This window comes from Giraffa tippelskirchi, chromosome X, assembly GCF_054371585.1.
Source record: "Giraffa tippelskirchi isolate mGirTip1 chromosome X, T2T-mGirTip1v1.2.pri, whole genome shotgun sequence".
Taxonomy (NCBI): Eukaryota; Metazoa; Chordata; class Mammalia; order Artiodactyla; family Giraffidae; genus Giraffa; species Giraffa tippelskirchi.
Genome location: NC_137289.1, coordinates 50,112,462 through 50,125,520, shown reverse-complemented (window position 1 = coordinate 50,125,520; position 13,059 = coordinate 50,112,462). Strand labels below are relative to the sequence as shown.

At 49.0% G+C, this 13,059-nt stretch overlaps 1 protein-coding gene across 1 annotated transcript in view; it reads right to left on the bottom strand.

Annotated features, from left to right (window-relative positions):
- Window positions 1-13,059, bottom strand: part of COL4A6 (collagen type IV alpha 6 chain) — a 320,692-nt gene that overhangs the window by 13,724 nt on the left and 293,909 nt on the right. Inside the window, exons 25-37 of the mRNA XM_081565867.1 lie at window positions 11,458-11,529; window positions 10,947-11,054; window positions 9,632-9,853; window positions 9,101-9,262; window positions 7,443-7,613; window positions 6,430-6,573; window positions 5,864-5,989; window positions 5,195-5,376; window positions 3,294-3,357; window positions 1,999-2,073; window positions 1,251-1,358; window positions 1,046-1,153; window positions 30-101 (exon numbers count right to left, since the gene is read on the bottom strand). Of these exons, the coding sequence (XP_081421993.1) occupies window positions 30-101; window positions 1,046-1,153; window positions 1,251-1,358; window positions 1,999-2,073; window positions 3,294-3,357; window positions 5,195-5,376; window positions 5,864-5,989; window positions 6,430-6,573; window positions 7,443-7,613; window positions 9,101-9,262; window positions 9,632-9,853; window positions 10,947-11,054; window positions 11,458-11,529 (1,614 nt within the window). The remainder of the gene's footprint in view (window positions 1-29; window positions 102-1,045; window positions 1,154-1,250; window positions 1,359-1,998; window positions 2,074-3,293; window positions 3,358-5,194; window positions 5,377-5,863; window positions 5,990-6,429; window positions 6,574-7,442; window positions 7,614-9,100; window positions 9,263-9,631; window positions 9,854-10,946; window positions 11,055-11,457; window positions 11,530-13,059) is intronic.

Below are 13,059 nucleotides of genomic sequence, written 5' to 3'. Positions count from 1 at the left end.
TCCTCCTTGCCTTCCAGGGTCTTGCTTACCTGGAGTTCCTTGGGTCCCCTTGGTTCCTGGAAGCCCATTCAATCCATGTAAACCTGGAAGTCCAGGGAAACCTGAGGGGAGAGAAGATCAGAAATGGTTCCAGTGACTCTGAATCATGAAGGGTCAGCAAAAGGTCCTGCCCCCAAGGGCACTGCAAAGTCCTCATTTCAAAGGCCCTGGGCATTTTTGAAGCATTAATTAATGCCCTAAGGGAGACTGGACCACCCCTAGTCTCCACCTTCCACCCTAAGTGTTTCTGCCTCTCATTAGAGACCAGTATAGCTTGAAGAGGGCCTCCCAGGTGGTGCTAGTAGCAAAGATCCTGCCTGCCAATTCAGGAGATGTTAGAGACAAGGGTTTAATCCTTGGTTTGGGAAGATCCTCTGAAGGAGGGCACGGCAACCCACTCCAGTATTCTTGCCTGGAGAATCCCATGGACAGAGGAGCCTGGCGGGCTACAGTCCAAGGGGTTGCAAAGAGTCGGACTTGACTGAGCGATTGAACACGCATGCACACATAGCTTTAAGAGCAGTGCTGTGCTGTGCTAAGTCACTTTAGTCGTGTCCGACTCTTTGCGACCCTATGGACTGTAGCCCGCCAGGCTCCTCTGTCCATGGAATTCTCCAGGCAACAATACTGGAGTGGGTAGCCATGCCCTCATCCAGGGTGGTAGATGATTATGTAACTTCAAGAAGAACTCAGAGTGGCAATGCCAAGACCTTGAGTTGCCAGTTCCCAGAGACTTGCTGCCCGATCTCTCAGTCAGGGAAAGGCTACCTATGCCAGGGCAATGACCTTCCTTCCTAACTCTGCCCTCCATGGACCCCATGTCCTCCTGTTTCCACTCATGCCCGCCTTCCTTTCTTCCTCCCTTCCCATTATCTCTCATGCAGCTCAGTCAGTGACTCCCCTGGATATGGCTTAACCCCAGCTAGGGTCTCCTAATAAAAAGTAGTTACTATCCTTTTTTGAGGAAAGGACCCTTTTCCCCACTGCCAGTCCCTAATACACATACCTTTGGTTCCTATTAGGCCAGGGGCCCCCGGGGGCCCAGTTGCCCCTGGGTGGCCTGGAGAACCTGGAAGCCCTGGATTTCCTCTCATGCCTGTAACTCCGGGGAGTCCTAAAAGTGAAAAAAAAAAAGGCAGAAATTCAGAAGGAGTCTTGACTTGACGCTGATCTGAACTTTTTCAGAATAAAGTTGTCATGTGTCATGGTACCTAGGGAGCCAGGAAGGCCAATATCTCCAGAAATACCAACTTTCCCATCTTCACCTTTGTTTCCTGGGAAACCCACATCACCAACTGGTCCATCTTTTCCTTTCACGCCTACAAAATCAAGAAAAATGCTGAGTGATCAGGGTACAGTTCAGGGAGTATGTTCCTCCACAGGAGGTAGGGGTGGGGGCAGGAAGGTGAAGCCATTTTGAGCCACCATGGCAGCTGGATCCATTGAAGAAACTCTGAAAGGTATTGTGGCAGCTGTCTTCATACTTGAAAGGTGCCGCCCAACTGAAAGGGCATGGCAACCTACTCTAGTATTCTTGCCTGGAGAATCCCATTGACAGAGAAGCCTGGTGGAGTCACACAGAGTCAGACATGACTGAAGCGACTTAGCATGCACACACACCCAACTGAAAAAGTAAGTAAATTTGTTATGAGTGTTCCCAGAAGTAGGAGTGATGGGTGGAAAGGTTCAAGAAGTAATTTGGATAACTATAAAATAAGGGGGTGGACACCATTATCTTAAAGGTGTTAGACTATCCCATAATTCTGTGAGTCTTGAAGAAAAAGTAGGCTGGTTTGCTTAGGGAAACTGTTGACTGCCTCTGAGTGGATATATGTCAGGTAGGAATTTTTCTGCACTGGACAGAAGTTGCAGAACTTAGGTTTGGCCTCCAAAATTCCTTCCAATGCTCAGTTTTGAGGAGTCTGTGAAACATAGGAGACAAAAGTACAACAGCCTTACCTTTGAAACCAGACTCCCCAGGTTGTCCCTTGGGTCCTGGGCTACCAGAAATTCCAAGTGTCTGGCCTTGATCTCCTGGGGATATCAAGATATTGTTTAAGTTGTCAGGAGAAGGTATAGCTCAATTTGTAGCAAATGGATTTTTTTTAAAGAAACAAACGTTTTTGTATTGGGGTATAGCAAAAAGATCTTTTGAAGGAAAAATCATGGTCAGAGAAACTCCTTGACACAATTACCCATTGGGTAAAATGTTATGCTTTTATGCTGCAATGCAGGGCTGGGGTACTACCAGGCTATTGGTATGAAATGCTGCTATATGCAGCATATCTCCACTGGGAAACACATCACTAGGCTCAGTATGGGCAGAGAAGATGATAGGAGGAGCCCTAAAATATCACCAGAAGAGGAGACTGTTTAGAGCTGAGGGTGTCCTCTGCTGCTGAGTCTGGAAGGCAGGTGGGTCAAACCACTGCTTGTCGCCTATCTTTGACTAACAAAGATTGCAAAGGGGGTTTGCCAAAGCAGAAGTGTAAATTGGTTCATTTTCCTGTAAACACAAAGTCTCCCCCAAGGAGAGCCCTGGGCCTGTTAGAAATCCACCTTGCTCTGGAAAAACATAGTAAAAGGGGAAATATTCCTTATCTCTTTTTAATGAAAGAATTTTTAAAATTTATTTTTAATTGGAGGATAATTTGCTTTACAATGTTGTGTTGGTTTCTGCCATACAATAATGTGAATCAATCGTAAGTATAACATATATCCCCTCCTTCTTGAATCTCCCTCCCACCCACCTCCTTATCCCTCCCCTCTAGGTTGTCACAGAGCACCGGGTTGAGCTCCATGTGTTATACAGCAACTTCCCACTAGCTACCTATTTTACATATAGTAATATATATGTTTCATTGCTACTCTCTCAATTCGTCCCACCCTCTCCTTCCCCTGCTGTCTCCACAAGTCCATTCTCTACGTCTGTGTCTCTATCCCCACCCTGCAAATAGGTTAATCAATACCATCTTCCTAGATTCCATATATATGCATTAATATACTGGGCATATACCCTGAGAAAACCATAATTGAAAAAGACACATGTGCCCCTATGTTCATTGCAGCACTATTTTCAATAGTCAGGATGTGGAAGCAACCTAGACATCCATTGACAGATAAATGGATAAAGAAGATGTGGTACATATAGACAATGGAATATTACTCAGCCATACAAAGGAATGAATTTGAGTCAGTTGTAGTGAGGTAGATGAACCCAGAGCCAGTTATACAGAGTGAAGTAAGTTCCTTACCTTTTAAACCTGGGAGACCAGATGCTCCTGGGAACCCAGGAGCTCCACTGAGACCCTGTGAACCCTTCAAAGCAATACAGAAATCAGTATTTCTGCTTAGCACGCAGGACCTCCCACCATCTTTTCCCCCTCCCTTCCCTGAGCCACTGCTTGAGACCTGTCCATTGCATACTCTGTGGCAGGGGTGGAGAGGAGGGGGGCATCCTGCAGAGGGGAAAGTGATATGCAAGGAGAGAAATGGATATTTATGGTAATAGGGGAAGAGTTTGAGCTGCAGATTAACCCTGGTCTTGTCATTTATAACTTCCCAGTGCCTAACGAAAGTGGTATCACGGGAAATCAAGGTGTGGCTATTCTAGCAAATCTCTTAGAAAATACAGAACCTAACAGTCAGGCCAGGAACTTGATTTTCTGTACATACAGGTGGCTATCACCACCCATGCCAAAGCCATGATGGACAAGAACAAGTGTGGCCTTGCCATGTGGAGGTAGGCCTCTACCACAGGTTCTGGAAGGAATGTGGAGTCTTTCTGCCACTAGGTAGCAGGCTATATGTAGGCAGGTACTGGAGTCTGAATTTGGTCTGATATTCCCATGATTTTCACAAGAAAAACTGTCTTCACTGGCTAATGTCCAACATACTGAATCTGAGAAACAGGCATGTTGGCCCAGTTCCTCCCCTGGCATCTGGTATGGTTTGGGTTTGAGATGTACCCAGTAAGGACACATGCTACCCAGGACCTTGGGTGGCAGTCTGATTTGGGTCACTTAGCTCCCTGGACCGTGACCACGACACCCCCATTCACCTGGTGTCTTCTGTGCATCACCATATCTACTCATTCAGAGCCCCTGCTTATGCTGGGACCCCTCCCAGAATGCCCTCCCACTTTGATTGCATCCTTCCTAGTGTGTAAGTAGCAGGTTGAGAGTTGTTTCTTTTGCAGTTGCTTCAGGTGTGTGTGTGTATGTGTGTGTTTTCTCTCCATCAGCTAGACTGACACTTTTAAAGGACTGGGATTGTGCCTGCAGGGAACACAGGTGTCCTGTGATCCAATTTATTTAGTCCCTTCAGTACTATTATTGCTACTATTTATTCAGAGTCTGCCATGTACCAAATACAATGCTACCTGCTTTATACATACCTGCTCCCTTAACCTTCACTATGGGCTGAAGAAGGTTTGAATACTATTCCCACTTTGAACAGATGAGAAAAGCAAGGCTCCAACAAGTGGAGTGATATGCCCAAAATTACAGAGCTAATGAGTGATGGAGTGGAGAATCAAGCCTATGTCTGTCTCATTGCTAACTACCCTACCACCCAGCTTTTTTAAAAATCCAGAAAAATAAAACTGACTTTGATTCTTTGCCAGTTGTTGCCTAGAGGCAACAAAGACCTTTCTGAAATCAAAACATTACATAGTCTGTACCAAATTCTTCTGGTGTGCCAAACTCAACATGGGATGCTGGCAGTAGGATGCAGACAAAAAAGCAAGCAAGGCTTGCTCTCAAGTCCTAACAATCTCATTGAGGAAATCAGACCCAGGCAGAACCAACCAGGATCAGTGGAAGCAGTGTGAGATGTAGGGTGCCAGCAGGGTGGGAGGTCAGGGACTCCTGGAGTGGTGGGTGCCTGGACTGGGGCCTGAAGGACCAGCGGGTCGTCAGCAATTGCAAGGAGGATGCTCTGCCATGTGAGGGAGATAGTGTGAACAAAGGCCCGGAAGAGGGGATGTTCGGGAACAAGTGAGAAGACCTGGCCAACTCAAGGAGGTCCCTTGTTGGGGTTAGCTCAGGGAGGGCATGGGAAGTGGGCTGAGATCAGAAAGGTGAGCAGTAGGGGCCCATCCCCCTGCTATCAAGGCTGTTCCTTGGTGGGGAGACAAAGATCTGGGCCCACTTACACTTTCTCCTGGAATTCCTGGGAAACCTGTGATTCCAGGGGACCCCTTCAGGCCGGGTAGGCCCCATAGTCCTGTGGAGCCAGGGGGGCCTGGTCTCCCACTAAGTCCCTTGATGAGGCTGGGGAAGCCAGGAGCTCCAGGCAAGCCTGGTGGCCCGGGGCGGCCAGCCTCTCCTTTGTCACCTGGGAAAGAGGCAAAAGTCTTGGGGAAACACTCTGAGCAAGAGAAAATCTGTTCCCTAAGCGGCAGGTGCCCTGCATCACAGGCAGGCAAAGGGAAAGCTTGGGGACAGTTAGCTTGGGGCAGGGTGGGGGTAGGAGGAGGTGCATTTGGCCTTACAGGACACCAGCCAGGGCCACCCCAGCTTCGTCAGTGGGAAAGCCGCTCAGTGCCCACCTCCCACTATCTGCCTGGCCCCTCCAGGGGTACAGCCATCTGTGGTTCAAAAACCACAGGGTTCCACAGGGGCAGTGCGAACTGGCAGTCTCACAGTCCAGATACTCCTCAGGCCCAGGAAAGGCGGCCTCCGTGCCCCCCGCCCCAACCACTGCCTCCCACACTGCTGCTCTGAGGGTTCTTCTACTGTGGGGACTTTTTTCAGTAAAGAAGTCGAGTTTGGTCATGAAAACTGTCTTGGGTATTTCTCTTTCCCATTCCCTGCCCCAGTACCTCTGGGTCCGGGAAATCCGACAGCTCCAGGTGAGCCCTGAGAACCTTTGTCTCCTTTGAAGCGGAGCTTCAGCGTTGGAGGTCGATGACTGGGTATCCCAAAGGGGCCTGGGTCACCTCTGTCTCCTGCAGGGATGGAGGTCATGAGGCTGCGTGAGGGGGGCTTAGACACAGGGTAAGCATCTCATATCAGCTCTTTCATATCAGCTCTTCCCACACTCCAGGGCCCTTTCTGGGTTCTTCCAGCTTCTTTCCTGCCCCTGTTTCCCCAACTTTGCGTTAACGGGCACGCCCTCTTCTTGGACAAGCCCAAGATCCTACAACTTTAAACCTTACTCAAAACCCTTCTCCACTAAGCATCTGGGAATGTGTGTCAAGGCCCCTAACATGCTTGTGGTAATGCAGAGTGATTGAGGTCTCTGGGTTTAAAAGGATTTCATTGAGAAACATCAAATCTTACTATCTAACCCGAGGTTGGTACAAGCCACCTGAATGACAAAGTGGATAAATAAAATGTACCTTGGGAAGCATGGGTGGCAATTCCAGAACTGGATTCCCCAGCTCACCTTTTTCACCAGGGCTACCAGCCCATCCAGATGGCCCCACTCTTCCTGTCGACCCAGGAATTCCCTTTAATCCACTTGCTCCAGGAATACCAGGGAGACCTGGAATCCCTGGAAAACCTGTCAGTCCAACAGACCCCTTCTCACCTGTCGAGAAACAAGAAATTCTATTATTATCCTTGTTTCACATACAAGAAAATGGAAGTTCAGAGAGGTTAATTAACTCACCCAAAGTCACACAGCTAGAAAGTTGCAGAGGAGAGATTCAAACCCAAGTTTCTCTAACTCCAAACCCCAAGCTCTTAGTACATATTATGCTACTTCCCTGAACAGGGACATGGAACTAAGTACCAGGAAGGAAAGAAGAGCTGGGTTTGTCAGGTTAGAGCTCATGTGTAGCACAGAGAAAATAAATAAATAAACTTAGGCCCAGGAGGCAGAGATGAGCTCTAGCCTGGTGCTGTTGCTAACCAATTGTGTGACCTTGGACCAGTTACTTCCCTTCCTGCCCAACTCCTGGTGTCTAGTAGAATAATCACAGGAAGTGAGGGCCATCAGGCTGTACGCAGGGTTCATGCAAATGAGTAAACCTGGTATGGCTGTTCCTGTCCTGGGCTTTCCTGTTCAAGCTATTCAGCCCAGTGTTCCACCCAGCAGGCAGGGAAAGTGACTTGCTGTGGGTGGGGGTCCTCCTTTAGCTCTTGTCTTCTCCTACTGTGAAAGTGTTAGTTGCTCAGTGTCTGACTCTGCGATTCCATGGACTGTAGCCCACCAGGCTCCTCTGTCCCTAGGATTCTCCAGGAAGAATACTGGAGTGGGTTGCCATGCCCTCCTCCAGGGGCTCTTCATGACCCAGGGATCGAACTGGGGCCTCCTGCATTGGCAGGCAGATTCTTTACCATCTGAGCCACCAGGGAAGCCCTGCTCACCTCCCTCCCCATTCCCCTTTCCTAGGCAGAGAGGAGGGAGGAGGCAAGTTGGGCACCCACTGGTGCCTTCCTGATCATTTTACTTACCCTTCGGACCTGGCAGGCCTGGCAACCCAGTGGCCCCTGGCAAGCCTGAGTTCCCCAGGAAGCCGATTGGCCCTGGCACTCCTGGAAGCCCTTTCAGCCCAGGCAGGCCTCTCTTTCCAGCTGACGCAGGGAGACCTATCTCGCCTCTTGGACCTTTCTTTCCAGGATGTCCTGAATCAGCACAGGAGAGAATACAAATGGCTGTCAAGTGAGACTATCCAGATCTGGGCCACTGCCTGGCTTCTGGTTGGTTGACTTGTTGGGGTTTGTAAACGGCCTTTGAACAATGGGCTGTGCAGGCTACTAACAGGCAGAGTTGTTTTTAGTTGGCTGACGCATGAGCACTTATCACCCAGGGTGCCCCACCAGTGGCTACCTTTACCAGCATGGCACTGTAGCTGGCAGGGCGAATGAGCAAACCCCTTCTGATGACAACTCTTCTCCCTTTGTGAATGTGGTTCATACTTTAGCCTCTGAATGGAGCTCTAGGAAGCCAGGGTGGCAAGTGGACTCTAGTTTCCTGGTACTTCCAGCATGAATCAGTCCACAATGGCTGTTTCCTGAGCCAACCAGTGAAGTAGAGGTTAAAGCCCAACAATTGTTTCAGCCCCCCAGGGAGTCATGGATCAGGGCTGCCCTTTTAATCCCTCATGCAAGCAGTTAAGTCAGCCAGTTCCTTGGCATTAGAGTTGAAAGACCCCCTAGTGCCAAGTACTGTAGAAATTCCCAAGGCCCATCTGGTCTCCTAGGTATTCTGAGACTTCTTTCACCAGGCTTTCAGTTGCTCAATGGGATTAACCCCTTGAGCTGCTGCCAAAGTGGAATGTTCAGGTACAAAGCAAGGAAATTAAAAAATCAAAGGATCAAATCAGTGATGACAGAGGTATTTGGGCCCCCAAGGACCTGAATGAATGGCTGGCTTGGCTTTCTATGGATTGAAAAGCATCATGTAGCTGGGAGCCCCAGGATTCTAATGGGAGGCTGTGAAGGGGATTCCACAACAAGGGAAGGAAATTCAATGGGGGCCAACCCCACAGTATGAGTTCAGGGACCCCTGGCCTTACCAGGTTGTAACGTATAGTAAGATAATTCCCTGAGAGGCCAAGCTGGCGGGGTTGTTAGTCTGTGAGCTTGTGTGCTGTTTTCTCACCTGGACAGCCTATGTGAAGACCCCAGAAACACACAACCACAAAGAGGATTAAAAAAGATATTAATAGTTGTATACAAACTCAACTTCAGTCACGTGGCCAGGAGTCAGGGGTAAAAAGGGTGGTGTGAGAAAAAGGCAAGCTGCAAACACTAGGCTGGAACCAGGGGATGTCATGCCCCACTGTGGAGTGAAAGACACTTTGGCTCTGGGTCCTCAGAGACCTGCTAGCCCAAGAGGCAGGCTGCCAGGGTCGGGGGTGGGGTGTAGGTGGGTGGGCAGAGGCCATGGGAGAGGGGCGGGGAGTGCTCATATTTGAGGGTCACTTTTTGGAGGCTAAACTCCTTCAACCTGGCACCGTGGGGGGCTTGAGATGTGAAACTCAGGTAAGATAACAGTCTCCTTTTCTGCTCTGACCCTGTCACACTGCTGTTACTGCCCCTCAGGGTGCCAGGGCCCCAGGGCCCAGCTTAAGTCTGTCAAGTTGGGGCTGCTCCTCCGAAGGACCTACCTGAAATGCCTGGAAAGCCTGGGGGTCCGCGGAGCCCGGGTTTGCCCTTGATGCCAAATAGACCACTAGGGCCTGGTGGGCCTGGCTGACCCACACGGCCTGGTATTCCAGGGCTGCCCCGCTCACCTTTGGGGCCGAGCAAGCCCGACTTCCCAAGCAAACCTAAGGAAAGGAATAGGCAGATGATCACAGCCTGGACTGATAGCAGGGACCGCTCATCAAACCACCTTCCAGCAGAAGAGCCCAGCCCCGGGATGCCTCCAACATGCCACTGTCTCATCAGCTCCAGCCTTGCTGCTAATCACGGGCTTTGCAAGAAATCTGACTATGGATTCTATATACTTCTGGAATTACTGAGACAGGAGAATGGACTCAGGTGATTTAAGAAAGGCAGGGAGAGAACACAATGACTTTTCATTTCAAGCCCCTAGTTCATCCATCACCCCAGATTCATGCAGTTATTCATGCAGGTACACCAGGTACTGAAAGGCTTTCTGCAGACTGTCAAATAGGTGGGGAAAAGAGAGTTACCCTTGAGTCCTGGAAGGCCAGAGTCTCCAGGAAATCCTCTGTCCCCAGGCAGTCCCTGTAGGCCTTGCTCCCCCGGAGCACCATTTTCAGCACCAAGGATGTCACCAGGGGCTCCCTTGGGACCCGGTAAGCCGGGGCTGCCAACTTTCCCAGGCAAGCCATCTTTTCCAGGGAGCCCAGGAAACCCAGGCAAGCCCTTCTCCCCATGAGGTCCAGGAAACCCTAAATGTGAAGAGTCAAAAATAAAAGGCCATGGAGGTTTAGAAGTCATAGGTTTGGTTAGAGGACTCTGACACAGATTTTATTTCCTACTACAAAAGTTGTCACATTAGTAATGTGTGTGGCTTTCCTTAAAGGTCTCTGGTCCTGGGAAGACTTGCCCAGTGGCAGGGACTGCACTGTGCGACCCAGAGGAGGTTCTAGCTCAATGAGGCCGGGCCTTGTGCAGAGCTCAGCAACCCACTCCTGAGGCTCCTACAGGGGCTGGAGAACACAGGTTAGAGCCAGGACTTCCTGTCAAAGGCCTGGTCTCTTCTGGAGTGTTCTAACTCCCGCCCTCATGCCTCCTTCTTTCTGGATGGTGGAGGAACTTGAGACACCAACAAACCTGAGGAAACGTGGTCTGAGATGAGCCCTCTGCTGCTGAGCAGTGGTGGTTCTCAGACTGAGCATGCATCAGAATCCGCTGGGGCAGGGGTGCTTGGGAAAACTCAGATTGCCGGGCCCACACCCCCACCCCACCACAAAGCTTCTGATTAGTAACTCTGCCAAGGGGCCAAGGAACTGCATTACTAAGAAGTTCCGAGGTGATGCTGATGCTGCTGGCTGAGGGAACACAGTTTGAGAACTGCTGGTGCAGTGTAGCACAATGAAGCTCAGGTTGGAACAACAGGGTGTCAGCCAAGGGTCTGAAATATGACAACTTCCCTCTCCCTTATCTGAATCTCTTTCTCTGACCTTTCAGGAGTTGATCCAGGGAACTGCCAGAACATGCAGTCAGACCACCTGGCAGAGTCCTAGCCCTGTCACTAGTGACTTTGTGATCTCAGGCAAGTCACTTTCCATATGCGCCACAGTTTCCTCCTCTGAACCTGAAGGGGTTGGTTCAGCTCATCACAAATGGCCCTTATTGTTCTGAGACGCTGTCCTTCTATAGCTCTAAGCTCTGTCTTGTCTGAGTATGAAATCAAAACCATCCCACTTCCACCAGAACACAAACCTAACTTCCTACAGTGGGTGGATGGCTACCACAATCCAAACACATACTCACACAACAGGAGAGGCGGGGGGCAGGGGGAGAAGCTCATTTTCTTACCTGGCAGTTCAGGCAGGTGAACCAATCCTGGACTTCCGGGGTTCCCTTTATTTCCACGCAATCCAGGTTGGCCTGGAGCCCCAGGGAGGCCACGGGCCCCTTTAGGGCCTGAAAACCCAAATGTGAGTGGTAAGGGGAAAGGAACGTTGGTGTGGCTATGATTTGTGATGTCCACTCAAGAATCCTAGTCTAGGAATTTCCTGGAATCCATTGGTTATGACTCCGTGCTTTCATGCCAAGGGTGCAAGTTTGTTCCCTGGTTGGGGAACTAGGATCCCACAAGCCATGCAGTGCAGTCAAAAAAGAAAAAAAACCTAATCTCTTGGAAGGCTTCTCTTATTCTCCCCTCCCCACACAGCCCTCTCTAGCAGCCATTCTATTTCCTCAATTCTCAAGGCTGCCCTCTCAGGAGGAACGTGGATCCCCCAGTGCTACTGGGCTATCCTTGGCTTACTTTGGTACATGGCCCTAACACGTGTGCTCAGTGGCTTTTTCTGGCCTCATTCCATACCTGGGAATCCGGGAGATCCTGGGAGTCCTGATGGACCATAAGGTCCAGGAATAATACAAGGCAAGGTGATACCTGTAAATGGTAACATGTAAGCAGCTGAACCAATCGAGTCAGGGATGACTTCCCCCTAGCATGCTCCTTTACTTCCATTCCATTGAATGCAACAGCTAAGTTATTCTTTCCACCCAGAAGCTGGGAGCCCATGCAGAAAAATCTTGGCTTCAGAAGCTCTTGGGAGTTACTCCTAGTGCAATTTCTCATGGATAAGAATGCCCCTAGTGTCCTAGTGCCGGGACATCACATTCTAACAAAGTCTCCTGTTGTGTAGGAACAGCAGCAAACAGCAGTTGCCTATTCATCCTGCCCTCAGGTGGAGCCCCTCCCTAGAATGCATGCTTAGGGTTAGTTATTATTATGTCCACATGACTAGATTGGAGGGTTTGAAAACAAGACCCCTCAAGTTCACATGACTGCTCTTTTCTTGGAATGAGGCTTTCCCCAAACCATTGGGTTCTTTTGACACACGTCATTTAGGATCTACTGAAACCTATCTATTATCCTTGGTCAGATGGACCCATATGTCTGTACCAAGCAAATACTGAAGTCCACTTTCTTGGTCATGACAGACGGTGACCCTTTGCTCAGCTCCTCATTTGAAACTGTCGACTCTGCTACTGGGAGAAGGGGTCGTCAATTTCAGTTTTTAAGACATTGAAATCGATGTGCATAGCCCTTCCCCTAGCAAATTCTTCCTTACTCACTCACAGTGCAAATAAAAAGTCTAAGATCACAGAGGGGAGGTTTAATAAAATACCAGTGAATGAATTGTTAGTTGGCTCCTTCAGAGGCCATTTATAAACAATTGCTAATTAAAATTAGCCTTGCTTATTCATTAAAACAATCCCCAGAGATCTACTTTAAGTCACAGAGCCCACAGTTCTAAGAAACTGCTATAGCTTTTGCCTGTACTTAAAATAAATCACAAATTACATCTCTTAAAGATATGTATACAACCTATGATTCAGACAGCTTATTCAACTGGCTGGCATTCCTCCCCGAGTCTTGCTTTCATTTTCCATACAAAAGCTTGATGGCATTTTTTAGCCCACCTGTTCTAAGTCCTAAATCAATACTTGGCATTCAACAGTATAATTTATTGGTTAACACGTTGGGCTCTGAAGCCAGACAGAGCTGAGCTTGTATTATAGTTCTGCTACCAACTAGTTGTATGAGCAAGATACTCAACCTCTCTGAGCCTCATGTGTAAAATTGGAGCTACTTATCTTATATGGTACTTGTGAGGATTATATGGAATAGTGCTAATAGCAGTTAGCACAGTGCTGGGCACCCTGGTATGTGCTCCATGAATACTAGTTTTTTAGTATCTTACTTAAGGAGGAGTATTCAGAAGAGCTCCCTCGAGGCCATCCCCTAGATTCTACCTCATTTAGGTTAGTGACATACTTTGTAGCCTTGGCAGCAGCTTTCTGCCTTCTAGACTTCAAGCTCCTATAGTTACATTTTCACAGGTGGAAAGATAGCCACAAGCCTGATCTTCCTCCACAGCTTCCATACCCATCTCCATCCTGCCAGGTGCTGAAA